Source organism: Halyomorpha halys, unplaced genomic scaffold (genome assembly GCF_000696795.3).
Source record: "Halyomorpha halys isolate HHAL.00 unplaced genomic scaffold, Hhal_1.1 Scaffold912.1, whole genome shotgun sequence".
Classification (NCBI taxonomy): domain Eukaryota; kingdom Metazoa; phylum Arthropoda; class Insecta; order Hemiptera; family Pentatomidae; genus Halyomorpha; species Halyomorpha halys.
In genome coordinates this window covers 605,174-619,968 of record NW_027110766.1, presented here as the reverse complement: position 1 = coordinate 619,968, position 14,795 = coordinate 605,174, and the positions used below count along the sequence as shown (strand labels likewise).

The window sequence follows — 14,795 nt, the reverse complement described above, 5'->3', positions numbered from 1 at the left end:
AGAAACCAGAAAATGTCCTCTAAAACTCCCGACAATAATAAATCTAGTAAATCAGGTTTTACTTTTAAGTGGGTAATAAAAGTCCGCTATATATCTACTATAATTCATGTACTTATCAGCGGATCTACATGCTAAAAGTCTCAGTCTCCTACTTCAAGGAAGTTAAGGATCAGGAGCCCCACCTAACCTCTAAGTTAAACATTATAAACTACTAGATTTATTTTTTATTAATATAGTTGTTTGAGAGTGGTTTAGTTTCTTTTTAAAACAATTTTGATCTCTTTTCTCTCAACTTTATTCTTTTTTAACATCCGACGTTTCGACCTCTCAGGTCATTCTCAAGGATTCCTTATTCTGTCTCCATTCCTTTTTTTTCTTTAAAATTCATTATTGCCTTTAAAAGGTAGGTTTCTGTGTTTCAATTGGGGCTTGTTAAGGAACAAAAAAAGTAGTTATTGAAAGTTTTAAATTTAGGATAATAGTTTAATAGAAGAAATTATTAGGACAAAGGCAATTAGCCGGCAATAATGAATTTTAAAGGAAAAAAAAGGAATGGAGACAGAATAAGGAATCCTTGAGAATGACCTGAGAGGTCGAAACGTCGGATGTTAAAAAAGAATAAAGTTGAGAGAAAAGAGATCAAAATTGTTTTAAAAAGATTATAAACTACTTCCATAATACAAGTAACAAACTTAAAACGGAACATATTAAACTAAGGGGAAACAAAATAATATATACAAGCAAGAACAGCACTGCATATGCTTAACAATAAAAACACGTCTACACTCGCAATAACCTCACTCAGCCTTGTAAGCGTTCAGTTTGTTTTGGGTAGTTATGGCATTGGTAATATTTGGTAGCTGGTACATTGTGCTTGTTCTTTGTAGACTGTATACTTGTATTTTCGAACTTATACTATCGGGCTTCATTATAAATAAACATTACATAGTATATACTGAAAACTACAATGAAAAATATTAAAAATCTATAGTTTTATTTTTTTTTCACGTATATATGCCTATAAATTCGGCACTGTAGTTTAGGTATTCCAAATTCCCAATAACAACTTAATCGAGCGATATAGTTACCCATTGGAGTTCCGATTGCATCGTCATTTCTCAAAATTCCAAACTCCATTTTTATAATCCAATTAGAGGAAAATACAACCTATAATGTGTAGTGGAGGGTGGTATATAACATTTTAAAACTGAAACTCTTTTGTATTAGGAAAGGGAATTTTAGAGCGTTTTTCAAGTAAGAGTTGTAGTAATCAGAATCTTCTTGTCGTTTCAGTCTATTATTGGGTAGTACTACAAAAAAAACTCTTATACACTATGATAATCAGACCAATTTGGACATATGGAATTGAGCTCTGGGGCTCCACCAAACCATCAAATTCTTCCCGCATCCAATCGTTACAATCCAACATCCTCCGTAAAATCCGTTGTGCTTTTTATTAAGTCACTGATAAACTCGTCCATAGAGACCTCAACTTCCCAATCATTGTAGATTTGGCCTAAAATTCTATCATACTTAACAACCCCTGATAATCCTCCAATGCGTCTGAAAAGAAGATGGCCTCGGAATCTGCTCATTTAACGCAATGATTGAAGTACCACCATTGGGTAGCTCCTTCCAGAAATTATCTATGTTCTGAAACATTTATTTATTGTATTTTTTTATACAATCGAATATTTCAATAAATAAATAAAAATAGCTCTCACACTTTATTAAGAAAATGTGCTTGCTGCATTGGATTTTTAGTATACTTATAGGTTAGCTCAAGCATTAATTAACTTAATTAAATCTATTACTCCAAAGTTCAAGTATTTAAATTTATATCAGAATTATAATTTAAAATAATACCAGGTATTTTTATTTTATCTGTGAAAAATGAAAATGTGGTGGAGATCATGATGAAAAAAACAAAAAATCATAATAAATACTCATTGTACATAAATAATTGGATTTGTGAATTTGAAGTATACCGATATGATATCTATATATAATAAACATTACCTTCAGTATTTTTATTTTTCTGAAGCAGATTTCTGCCACTATTAAAGAAAAAATTGTGTGTATATAAATTTGTATTCCACATATATAATAATTTAAATCTACTTTAGATTTTAATAAGAAAATCCGGCAGATATTAATAAGGTTATTCTAAGGCAGGACTTCCCACTTACGTTAGTGAACCCTGAGAGGCCAATAAAGATCACTAAGCTACTATAAATTTACGTCCCCCCCCCCTACCACCCCGTTCCCCTTCATAACGCAGTGTGTGGCCCAACCTCTTCATTACGGTATGCCCATCCTCTCGACGGCCTAACCAAACATGTCCTCGTCCTATATAATAAACTTTATCACAGGAGCACCTCGCGTTGGCTACTATATATTCAAGCATGTATTAAGCCATGTATCAAATCGTATTTTCATGAATACATATGTTTTAATATAATCAGAGCAACAAGTAATAAGATTTATTTATTTGTTTTTTAATGGTAGGAAAAAATATTTGTTTTTTAATGGTAGGAAAAAAAAGACTTAAGATGAAACCAAGGGGTACGTTCAGAAATATTGTATTGTTTTAATGTGTACTAAGTTTTCGATATAATTCGTAAGTTTTCATCAAGTTAAAACAAGATATAAGAAAAATATAAAATGGAAGAATAAATATACTTTTTTTACACCGATCAACACGTTGAAAGTTGATTCTGGGTTCATTATTTCAAATTTTAATTCCTTTCAGGCAACTATTCAATTAAAAAATGGTTTTACCAGCTAAAATGTGCTACTTTAAAAAATAGAACAATACATCAGATTTTAAGCGGTCAAGCAAATGTTTTTGAATTGTTGTCAAAAACTATGGAATATCTTGTTACTTTTTGACCGATAAAATTTTCAAATATTTAAAACTAAAACGAAATCTTTACAACCATTACTTGCTAACACACAGACAGCAATGTTCTAGAAGCATTGACTATTTTACCCAACAGGTAAAAAATTGTCGTTATGGTCACTAATTTCATGAAATACCGTAAAAAAATGTTCTTTCAAAGAGAACGATATATGTAAATCAAGTAAATTTAATTATCTTTCATTTAAACCGGTTACAGAACTTTAGAATTAATGCTTCTCCTAAAGACTAGTAGAATTATAGAGAAAATATTTTAAAAAATTGTCAAGTTGTAGATATTAATTTTTGATTCAATCCTAATATACAATCTAATACAATAATAGACCCAAGCGAGGGCAGTGGGGTAATGCGCTGGGGTTTGCGCATGCCACTGCTCCCAAAGATCACCAATTTGTTTGTTTTTTTATTCTTTTATTAATTATTCATTATTTTATTTACTGTGGTACAGCCCAGTGCTAGGTTTAGCGCCTTACTGATGGAGCTGCACCTTGTCCACTGCATCCGTCTCGGTGCCTCCTGCAGTTACCAGGCTGGTCCAGCCCTTCTGGTCACAGTCTGGGTCAGCTTCCTCATCTTCTGGTGGCTCGCCAATGGTCAAGCCATTCCCATCGTGAAATGAGTGGGGCCCACCACCTCATTCCACCCGTAAATGAACTCCCTGAAGAAGGGATAATTCTCTTCTTCTATCAAACAGGGAAAGTCCGACTCGGCGAGGGCGTAAATCCCGGTCTTTCTCGACCGCTTGGCTCGGTGTCCTTCCATGGCAGAGCAGTCTATTATTACGTGTTCTGCTGTTTCAGGAACTCCGCACGTTGGTCACTGGGGGTCGATGTTTCCAAAGCTCTGCAGCTTTCCCCCACAATCCAAACCGAATGTAATTAATACGAATAATTTACTTATTTAACATACAGTTCAAATCCAAGTGTGACAATTATAATATTATAATTATGTATTCTGTTACTTTAGCGATGAGTAAACCCTGTGGGTTCTGGAGCCCTCTGAGGTCCAACCAGCTTCATAAATGGGGAAACCCTTGATTGCGAAAAAATCTGTCAAGTGTCGAGATTAAGTGTGATAATGATTTAATCACCCCCTTCATCAATTGTAGTGTTACAGATTTATTTTGATACATTTGACTACAATTTAATATTAGCACTTGGATTGAAGTTCAATATTTTTTTCATGTTCTTGCAGTTCTCATTTATTACTCTCAAATTCTCTATGTCAATATTTTAGGTTTTTCTTCATTCTTAAGAGAACCAAATTAACGAATTTATAATTGAAAGCTAAATAAATCTACTTCAAATTCATTTTGTATATCGGTATAGTAAAATGAATAGTATTGACAATATTTCACAAAATATGAGATAATTACCACAACTTTTTAAATTTTGTGGAATGTAGTCATTATTTTAAGAGCTATTTTTAAGCAGGTAATGTTCATGTAGAGATCATTTTGGTCTCAAATCATAAACTGTTTGGTCTAAAAACAAATAGCAAGACATTCTATCAAGCCCATAGTTTTAGAATTATATAATGATGAATGTAGTAATGACAAAAAAAGTATGCGTCCATTTCAGTTAAAATTATAGAAGGATGTAGTTCTAATGTCTACAACAGTAATATTAATCTGGTAAAACTATTTTTTCCTTTCAATAGTTACCTGAAAAGAATCCAAATTTGTCATATAGAACTCAGAATTTTTTTTTTTTTACCTGCGTTACTTTACAGAAAATGGAAAATTAACATATTATACATTAAAATATAGATGTTATAAAAGAAAAAGTATAGTGATTGTATACATCAACAGAAAATAACAAGAAAGAACGAGCAAAGAAACGTACAAGGATATAGAATGTGAAAAATACTAATGAAAGAATATACGTGATTCAAGGTTTATTAATGGGAAGCAATCTAGCGGTAACAAAGGACAGGTGAAGTACAAGTTCAGCTCTCTTAAACCACAAGCGTAATGAAAAATGCTGAATGTTATAAAACATTTGAAATTATTATGATAATATCTATAACTTAATATACATATCTGATTTATGTTTTTACGTTAAATACGCAATTCAACCTCCATAATTCTACCATATTTATTCTTCTCTTTTCTATTATTCGTGGATCTTTTTGTATTTTCAATCGAGGCAATGATAAGATTGGTTTTAGGAATTCTTAAAAAAAAATCGTAAATAATTAAGTTGAATTGTATATTTATTTGCAGGGGAAGTTGCAAGAGGGGAAAATATTGTAGAAGAGTTAAATCTGAATTCCAAAGATTATATATAGATAATATATTATATATTATATATAGATAGTATATAGACAATTCTCATGGAGTTTCTTTTAAAGAAAGAAAATTTATTTCTTTGGCTAATATACAGACTTCCAAAGCCCTTGGCTGAAGATTTTCGAGAAAAAAAATCTTAAAAAAAGGAAAAATGATGAACAAATAATTTTTATTTTTCCATTGCCCTAAAAGTTCGTATTTTAGGATTCCTCGAGCTGGGAATAACAAATATAAATTTTGATCCTTCCAAGAAAATAAATGTTTATCAAATGACAATAACGAAGCCGTAATGCAATCAGGAAAGACTTGGCAAACTCGGCTTTTCCCGTTCGAATCAGATTGTTCTATTTTTCCTTTAGTTATTCATTAATTTCCTTAATATTTTGTATTTATCTAGAGTTTATTGTTATTATCTAACAATGATAACTGGTAATTTTGTCCAAAATTAAACATACTTTAGAGGAAGATGTTCGGAACATTTGGCATTTAGGTCCTGTTAGACAATTTCAATAAAGTCAATATCTATCTGATATTAAACACCATCTAATTCTATATTGGTATGGCAAGTTTAAAAAAATAGTAGAAGAGTTTTTGACAAAACCGAAAAAATATGAAAAATTGATTTTATCAAGTGGCAATACCGTTGTGATTATATCGAAAAAGTTGCTAACACATTCCTGACATAGACCCATCTGTTAGTGTGTTAAATTTCAGTTTCGTACGGCTTTTCGTTTTTGAGCTAAGCTAGTTCATACTACAGACAATTTTGCGAGGCTAGTTTTAATATATATATATATGGTAAGTTTTATATATAATAATTATTCATATTTACAATTTAAGAATATTATTTATTACAAAATATTAATTTACACATTTTGCCTATTCTTCCGTAAAAATCTTCTGTTTTATTTTTCACTCATCTAATTTACTATTTTGGTTTCATTATGACTTTCTGGAATTACTTCATTAGATAAATTTTTACCCAAGATTTCAAATTGTAAAATATACATACAATGAATAGAAAAGCTTGAATCATTGGATGTACAATAAAGCTATATACTCGATGTGATGCTTTGCTTTACTCCACATCCCCATTCTTATCTTAACAAAGCAATGGATATTACATGAATGAACTCTAGACAACTACTAACACTCTGATAGCAACTAGGAGAACTAAGTTGCTAGTGATCATGATGTAAGAACTAGAGCAGACAATGGACTGCCCTACTCAGGACAATGCCCAGAACTTCACTAGAGGAGCCCATCCTTGATCTATGGTGGGGTTAAAAAAAGGTGCATTGTGCTCCTATCGTCAAGCACATATTTCAGATACCGGCCCATTCTAAGATATTTCAGATTTCAACATTAATTTAGGGGTTCTTGTACGTTAGCTTTATAGTTTTTTGTAAATAATTTTCTTTCAAGAATAATTCTCCCAGAGGGACACAAATTGATGTTAAAAAAGTAAAATTTACAAAAATTCACAAACCATAGATGGGCCCATTTATATAAAGTCAAACAAAAGTTTATTTCATATTGTAGAATAAGCCATATCATTCCAAATCTTTTCGTGCGCATATTTCAAAATAAAATTTCTTACAAATACAATATTGAATATTGTATTTATAATGAAATATTCATTATAAAATGAAAATTTTATAATAGTAATTGGAAAAAAAATCGGATTGGAAAAATGCTTCTTAATTCCCTTTCAGCTATGAGATATTATAATCGAGTAAAATTATCGGTATCAGGTATTCCAAAATTAAATTTAAGTTTGCAACACTACAAACTTTTGAACAGATGGGATTTCGTGTCTTTTTTATTTATTTATTTTATTTTTTTTTTTTTTTGTAGGATAACAACCAACCTTCCTCTTCCCATTTCTAGCACAAGGATGACACCGTGTGTGCTGTAGTCAAAAAATGTTTTTTTTTTATTTCTATGAAATGTTTGTAGTACAAAACGACTCTGGTGATTTTAATGATACTAAAATCTTTTCTCCTAACCTTGTTTTTTAAGCTTAAAATATACAATTTATGAAAATTAATCCCTTGAAAGGTGATTAAATATTATACTAAATAAAAAATGTATCACATAAATAAGATCACTATTAGCACAGGTATTGGACTTTGTAAAAATGAAAAAATCAATTGTAAACGAATATTGGCAAAGATATAGCAAACAATTGTATATTGTACTGTACTTGACATGAAAACCTGAAAGGAAAGTCTAGACACATCAGATATTTGGCAATATGGTGATAAGTTTAATATTTTAAGCTTCCTCTTCTACTCTTTTTTTCATCAAAAATTACTTTGTTTATTACTAATATCATAATCTTCCAAAACTTGGGCGATGAGTAATAGTAGTAATTGTACACTTTCATACAAAAACAATAATAAAGATAATAAATAAATAAAATCTCTATATGTATGTATATAAACAAAAAAAATAAATAAAATGTACATAAAATACAAAAACAAAGTAAAATAAATTACATCTAATATTTACAATGATTACTAATGATCCCGAAGCCCAATCTATCCCCCACGCATGAGCAGTAGGGTAGGCCCCTTCGAAATCCCAGCGCAGCCCTCACTGCAGTGTAACATCACTGTATTAAGTATCTTTCTTGATATTCCAAAAGATATATATTTTTTAAAAAAATGAGTTTCCTCAAAAATTAAATTTCAAAAACATATTTTTATTCATAAAAAATTAGTGGAATGAAGTTACTTCCTTATTATTGCAGACCGCTCACTAATAAAAATTAGTATTGGTTTTTTACAAATAATTTTATGTTTCTATTTTATTCATTTCGGCAGTTTCTATTTTTAAAAAAATAATAATCTGTGTGCCATGAACTAAGTTTAATAATGTAACTGCCCCTCCCGGCAAAAACAGTTAAGAACAACTGGTCTAGTAGAAAGCCTCTACGTTGAAACATCTAGTCACATTGGTTTCAGAACACGTTGATTCTGTTTAGAGGTCTCTCTGATACCTGGCAATCAGGAATAGGAGCTGTCTCGTTAGTGCAAAGGTTGTTAGGATAAGGGGGGAGGGGAACGGGTGCTTGCTTTAAGCACTAAAACCTGTCGTAAGCATTCATCATTAGGCACGCTTTATCAAAGCACAACCGTGTGAACACAAAATTTAATTGATGATAGTTCTGAAACAATGCGCCTAGTTTATATTGATTCTCCCTTTCATATTTAATTTTAATCGACGATTGAATGTGAGAAATGAAGAAATCTCATCAGATATCAACATCTTCAGTGACCCGATTGATATGGACAAGGTAAATTCTCTTGTTTTTCTCATTCTCTTTTAATTATTCACAAAAAATTGCAAACATATATAAACAATGAAATATGTAAAATAAACGTCCTTTTGTCGTCATGGTGACGTAGTGGTCACTAGACGGCGGGTCTCCTATAGGCAGGTTTTACATTCGTACTGGTATAGCCGGAGGACTAATAAATATAACAATACTATAACATATAACCTAATTATATGTACCTTTTTTTTATTTTGTGGTATATGTGAGACATAAATGTTGATTTCTCGATTCACTGGAATTATTATTGTAATAATTCCTTTGATATAATTTTCAACGATATTCTTGAATAATTCTGTAATATACTGTTCAATATATTACCTAAATTATTATATTATAAATAAGTAATCGTAGTTTGTGCTCGGTTTTGGAAATGGTGGTTTCACTCCGAGGAGAGAAACAATTCATTCAAAAAGCAGTGGTGCCCAACAGCATTGGGTTACTACACACACACAGCATTGTAAGACTAGTTAGGCAATTGTTTATTATTATTCTAATACATAAGTCAGTAAATTAAAAATATATGATAGTAACTCATATTTTATTTTTTTTGTACTTATTGTTTTTGTTCTTTTTCCATCTTTTTTTTCCATGATATTAAATATTTATAATGTTATATCCTCATTCCCTATCTGATGGTCTGAAAATAAAATATTCTAGTATTTCTATAAATATAATAAAATTCAAAACAAAATTAAAAGAAAGTCTAACTCGGACATGGCAGATACTACTAAAATCACAGTTCGGGTTTCTAAACGGCCCCTCACCAATTTCAAAGAAACTCGATTGAAAATTAATGTTTTTTTAAATCAGTATACATTGCATTTCTCTGAGAAAAGGATATATTAAGAGTTATCCAAAGAAGAGATATATTGTGCATATATTTTGTCAAGGAAACTTGCTCTGGCTCATTAACTATTAGGAAAACATCCCAAACCTATGCATATAATTGATACAAATTTAATTAAACTTTGTAAAGGGAGTTTTTTTTTCAATAAAATGGATAATTTTGAAGTTACAGGTTAAAATGTGTAAAAAAAAAAAAATGCGAAAATTTAGATCCTTTTTTATAATTTCTAAGAACGCTTAGATATGTTTTAAAAATGGACAGACCAAGAAAACAGACCATAAAACACACTTTCGTTATGTGAACCATCTAATTTTGCAATAACAATTAAAATTTCATATATAAAGCAACGGCTTTTAGCGACTTGTTGCAATTATGAATTCAGATGAGGATTATCTAAAATATAAAACTTTCCATAGCTGTAAGTTCTTTAGCTGTTCTTCTGAATAAAGAATTCGTATACATCATAAAATATTATATTATGGGAACGGGGTTTCTCAGTTGTAAGGCACTGTGCTACTAACTCCAAGGACCCAGATTCGAATGTAGTTGACAGATGATATATTCTGTTACTCTAGCCGTGAGTCAACCCTGTGGGATCAGAATCTCTCCGCGGTCACCCAGCCTCATAAACTAGGTCCTCTTAAATAGGGCAAAATCTGACTTTCAAGCGTGATTCTGGCCAAACTACCTCCTTGCACAACCGTTGGTCTAGTAATACTTCCTTACAATGTACTGTGGCCCTGACCCTTCACGGGCTGTAGCGGTACAGCGGCATGATACATTATCATGCATTTTGTAATTTTTAAAGTTTCAAATCATTATATTACCTTATTAGGTATTGTTCTAGTGAAAACTTATACTTATTGAGAAAATAACCTTTATTGTAAATTAGATTTGAAGCTATTATTCGACTGAATTCATTGACCAAGCCTAGCTATTAAGTTTCCAGATAAAGCCCTCAAGAGAAACAGCCAAGTTGAAACAGGACTGATGAAGAACTTAGTTCTGGAGCAAGTTGGAATTGATCCGGGCTTAGATTCAGAGTGGTCGGTCCAAGTTAGTACTCAAAACTAATCTCAAGTACACTTTTTATTCAGAGGTGCACAGGTTCAAAGAGTGAATATCTAAATAACATATTATAGTACACATAATTCAACATAAGATAGTTTTAAAAAGTAAGCCAAGGTAACATATAAAAAATGATTTCATTGTTCCTAATGATAAAAAAATATACATATGTATATATATGTTTATAACATTTTATGAGGGTACATATATTTTAAAACCTCGAACAGCTCAAAAAGAAAGCTACATCAACACAGATACAGTTCTACTACTACAACAAAAACCCTTAATACACATGACCAAGCTTCTACTACCACAAATTTCAGATGAACAGGATATAAATTAAAATTTGATACACCTAAAATCATAAATCGACGAAAAAACAATTTCAGGCGAAATTTGAAAGAAATTATCACTACATAAAAATATATGAAAAAAACCCAGCTGTACAAAATTTAAATTCATGTTACGCCAACCTCATGAACACATAAGGCATAATTAACAACAATAAAAATAAATACACAAAATACAAAATGAAAATAACATATTGACTACCTGCTAGTAAGAACGGTTAGGTTTTTTAAAACCAAATAAACCCTCGTTTACTTTTATCCATTTCAACCCTGTTCAGTTCTGACACAAATCTAGATTTAGTGGTATGGTAGAAATGTAGAACATACTGTAACAGTTATAAAAATTATATTCTGTATATTGTACTTTTTTTAATAATTAGTTGAAGAAATTCATGACTACAAACCATAAAGTTGCAAATCGTCGACACAATATTTACTAAACTTGAAAATCTCAAAAAAAAAAATAAATAAATAACAGTACCTCATTACATAAGTGTGAAAAGATGTTTTAAAAATCAAAAATATTCATTCACATTTTAATGTGTTTTTTTTTTTTTAGATGAAGGAACAAACATGGTTCCATGCCTGTCTGTAGTCAAATTTGAGTTCAAGCCAAATCTATCGAACCTTTAATCGTATTTTTAAAAAAATTGATATTGTATGGTTCGATACCTTGTCGGTTCGATATCGATTTCATCAAATTCCGTCCTCCACTTTCGCTTACGCAAGCTTAAACGTATTTTCCTCGGCACGCGTTTTTCGGAGACAGGTAGTCCAATTTGGTGTATGTTTAAAGGAAGTTGGGAAGTAGTGAAAAATAGCTCTAGCATGTACTTTATCAGATTTCATATCCTTCTTTCCTTAATAAGCATAAACGTATTTTTCACGCCACAACTATAATTCGAAATTGGTTCGTCCCATTCAGCCCAAAGTTAGAAAAACCGGGAGATTAGAATATTAAAGGTTATCAACTATTTCCACGTACCCATATAAAAAAACCAAAACCTGGATACACCTATGTTTTACCAACGGCCCATTTTCTAGATATTATGCTTACACAACAAACCATTAACCTTGAAATCTACCAAATAGAAGTAAACAGAAAAAATAAAATTTTAAGAAAAAGCAACTTTCAAAGGACTACATACTTTGCTAAGAGTTATTTATTTTTTTTACTATCATTTATATCGATAACTTTTAAAGCCACGTAAACAGTGAAAAATGTTTTTATAATTTCAAAGCCTGCCATATTTTGATTTGTGGAGATTCACAAAGTCTATTGCATATTCATCTACTCTCTGCACAAATATCAAATACAAACGTTATTATCGTTACGTTGTCAGTATATCGTACGTGCATCAACTAAGCATGTGACACTCTCTTATCTTTTATGTTGCCCGAGCAAAGCCCAATCATTCACAAAACAGATCCACAGACAATCAAATATTGATAATATTTGAATTTTCTAGGTCCTTTAACAATACATTTAAAGATAATTTTGAGTGTAAACCTATTCGTTACCAAACAACCAACAGATCACAAATTAGTAATAACAGAAGTTTGCCTTTCAAATTGTAGACATTATTTTATATTTCAGTGTTTGTTGTCTGTGAGAGCGATATAGCTCAATGAGTTACTATCTATCGGGAAAGGATTCAAACCCAACAGTTACTTATACAGGACCAGCTTCTATAATATAATCTAATATAAGTGGATAATCCTTATTGAAAAGAATCCTCGCGATTAAGCGTGATAGGATCCGATTCTTTTGAACAAATTACTTCCTTGCGAAACAGCACAAGAATTGGTACATCCATTCAAACTTGATCATGGATCAGATCAGTGATGATGGTGTGGTCAATGATCAGATCAGTGATGATGTTGTGATCAATGATCAGATCAGTGATGATGGTTTGGTCAATGAAAAGATCAGTGATGATGGTTTGGTCAATGATCAGATCAGTGATGATGGTTTGGTCAATGATCAGATCAGTGATGATGGTTTGGTCAATGATCAGATCAGTGATGATGGTCTAATCAATGAAAATATCAGTGATGATGGTTTGGTCCATGATCAGATCAGTGATGATGGTCTAATCAATGAAAAGATCAGTGATGATGGTTTGGTCAATGATCAAGATCTATTGTTAAGGTTTAAACGCTTCTATTAAAATGAGAATCATGTCATTCAATTCTTTAGAAAACAGTACTAAAATAAATTGTATTAGGTTTCTGTACGGGGACACTTGAAATCTTTTGTGATTAGTTGTTTGTATTTCGTGCATTTTTCCGTGTTATTAATTTCATAATTTTTGACAAATACTTCAAAATTTAGTAATTCGTCATTGAATCCCAGATATGAAGTTAATAAAATAATATTAATAATACTAATAATAAAGGCCTAAAGAACCCGGAGGTGGATGCCGACACCAATTGCTCTCTGCATACATCCTTCTAGTGGTGCCACTCCAAACCCAAATCTACTAAATACGTTTTAACGCAATCCACTTATCTACGTTTCGGTCAACTCCTTAGACGTTTTCACGTCGATTCAGTGTTTATTAACACAGAATCAAAAATAATGTTTATTAACACTAAGTAAAAATCTTCCTCCTGTGATTTTAATTTTTGTATTATTTTCATTCCTTCGTATGTTGAAACTAAATCAAATATTGACAAAATAAAAATAAAACCATGAAGCAACAATCTTTTTTATTCAATTCAATGGAGAAGAAGTCGTATTCTGTCAAATTAAATGGAAGTAAAAAATAAAAATGTTAATCTTTAGCTCCTAAATTTTTAATATTTCTGGAAGTGACAACTTTTGGTAATAAAACAAACAAGTTTTAGAGCAACAATCCTTTTTATTCAGTACAATGGAGAAATTCTACTCCCTCGAATAGGAAATAATTAAGATTAAATCTTAACCCTCTGTTTATAAATTAATGTATAAGTAATTCTCTATAAGAGAAGATAGGGGTAGCCTTTGTTAACAACTAAGGTTTTTTTCAGCCTACCCCTTCAACTTCTTCAAAAATGTATGAATTTGATCCAATTCATTACAAAAATTCTATTTTAACCTTCTAAACATGTAGAAATATTCATATATTATATGAATATATAGAACTATTAAAAATAAAAATATTATTATACAGTTTTATTTTAAACTGGTTACAAATCCATTAGGTTTAAGATTGGATTCAAGATTGTATGTTTTTATAAATACTACTCCTAGAAGTATTTGTTAAACAGTGTGGTAATTACTTGAAACTTTTCATCTTAATTTTAATCTCCAGAAAAATTTGTGGATTTTTAGTATTATAGAGCGAAGAATCGTAAAAAAAAACAAACATATAAATTGATCATATAGAAAAATCTTTCCCGGCCGGACCCGCCCTACTAAGACCCCCAGGGAGCGACGGTCCCATATCACTTTTGAAATATTTGCTTAAAACGAGAAGAGAAGGCTTAAGATAGTTTAAATACAGCAATATTTAAAAAGCGCCTAAAATTGGAAAACGGCGTGAAAAGTCTGCTTACACCCTCAAAAAAAGGAAAATTATTATTTAATTATAAGTTACTAATTATTTGTGAAATTCCAAAACATAAAGTAAAGATAATTTCTTGAATAACCATTAATGGTATTGATTATATAATATATTATATTATATAATTGATGAATTAATGAAATGATTATATTATATAATGGTATAGATGTATTTTCATATTAATAAATTGCTTCAGTATATACACAGCCAAGACACGTGATATCATTATTCTCCTGAGGAAAGGTTGAGTATTATTATTCTGCTTGAATAGAACAGAATAAAATAGAGTTAATGATGCCCGCGACGTAATTAAATTCTCTTTGTCCGTTTGGTAAGCAAAGGCCTTTGAAAACTAAACAACCAATTCAACACCTTATGTATTCAAATGAAAAAGATAATAATTGTAATTAAAAATAATGAAGATTTATT

At 30.7% G+C, this 14,795-nt stretch overlaps 1 protein-coding gene across 1 annotated transcript; it reads left to right on the top strand.

The window, feature by feature from the left end:
* The first annotated feature begins 12,647 nt into the window (after positions 1-12,647).
* Positions 12,648-12,989, top strand: LOC136796129 (variable charge X-linked protein 3B). The gene has a single exon (XM_067048914.1). The coding sequence runs from the start codon at positions 12,648-12,650 to the stop codon at positions 12,987-12,989; it is 342 nt and encodes a 113-aa protein (XP_066905015.1).
* Positions 12,990-14,795: the final 1,806 nt, after the last annotated feature.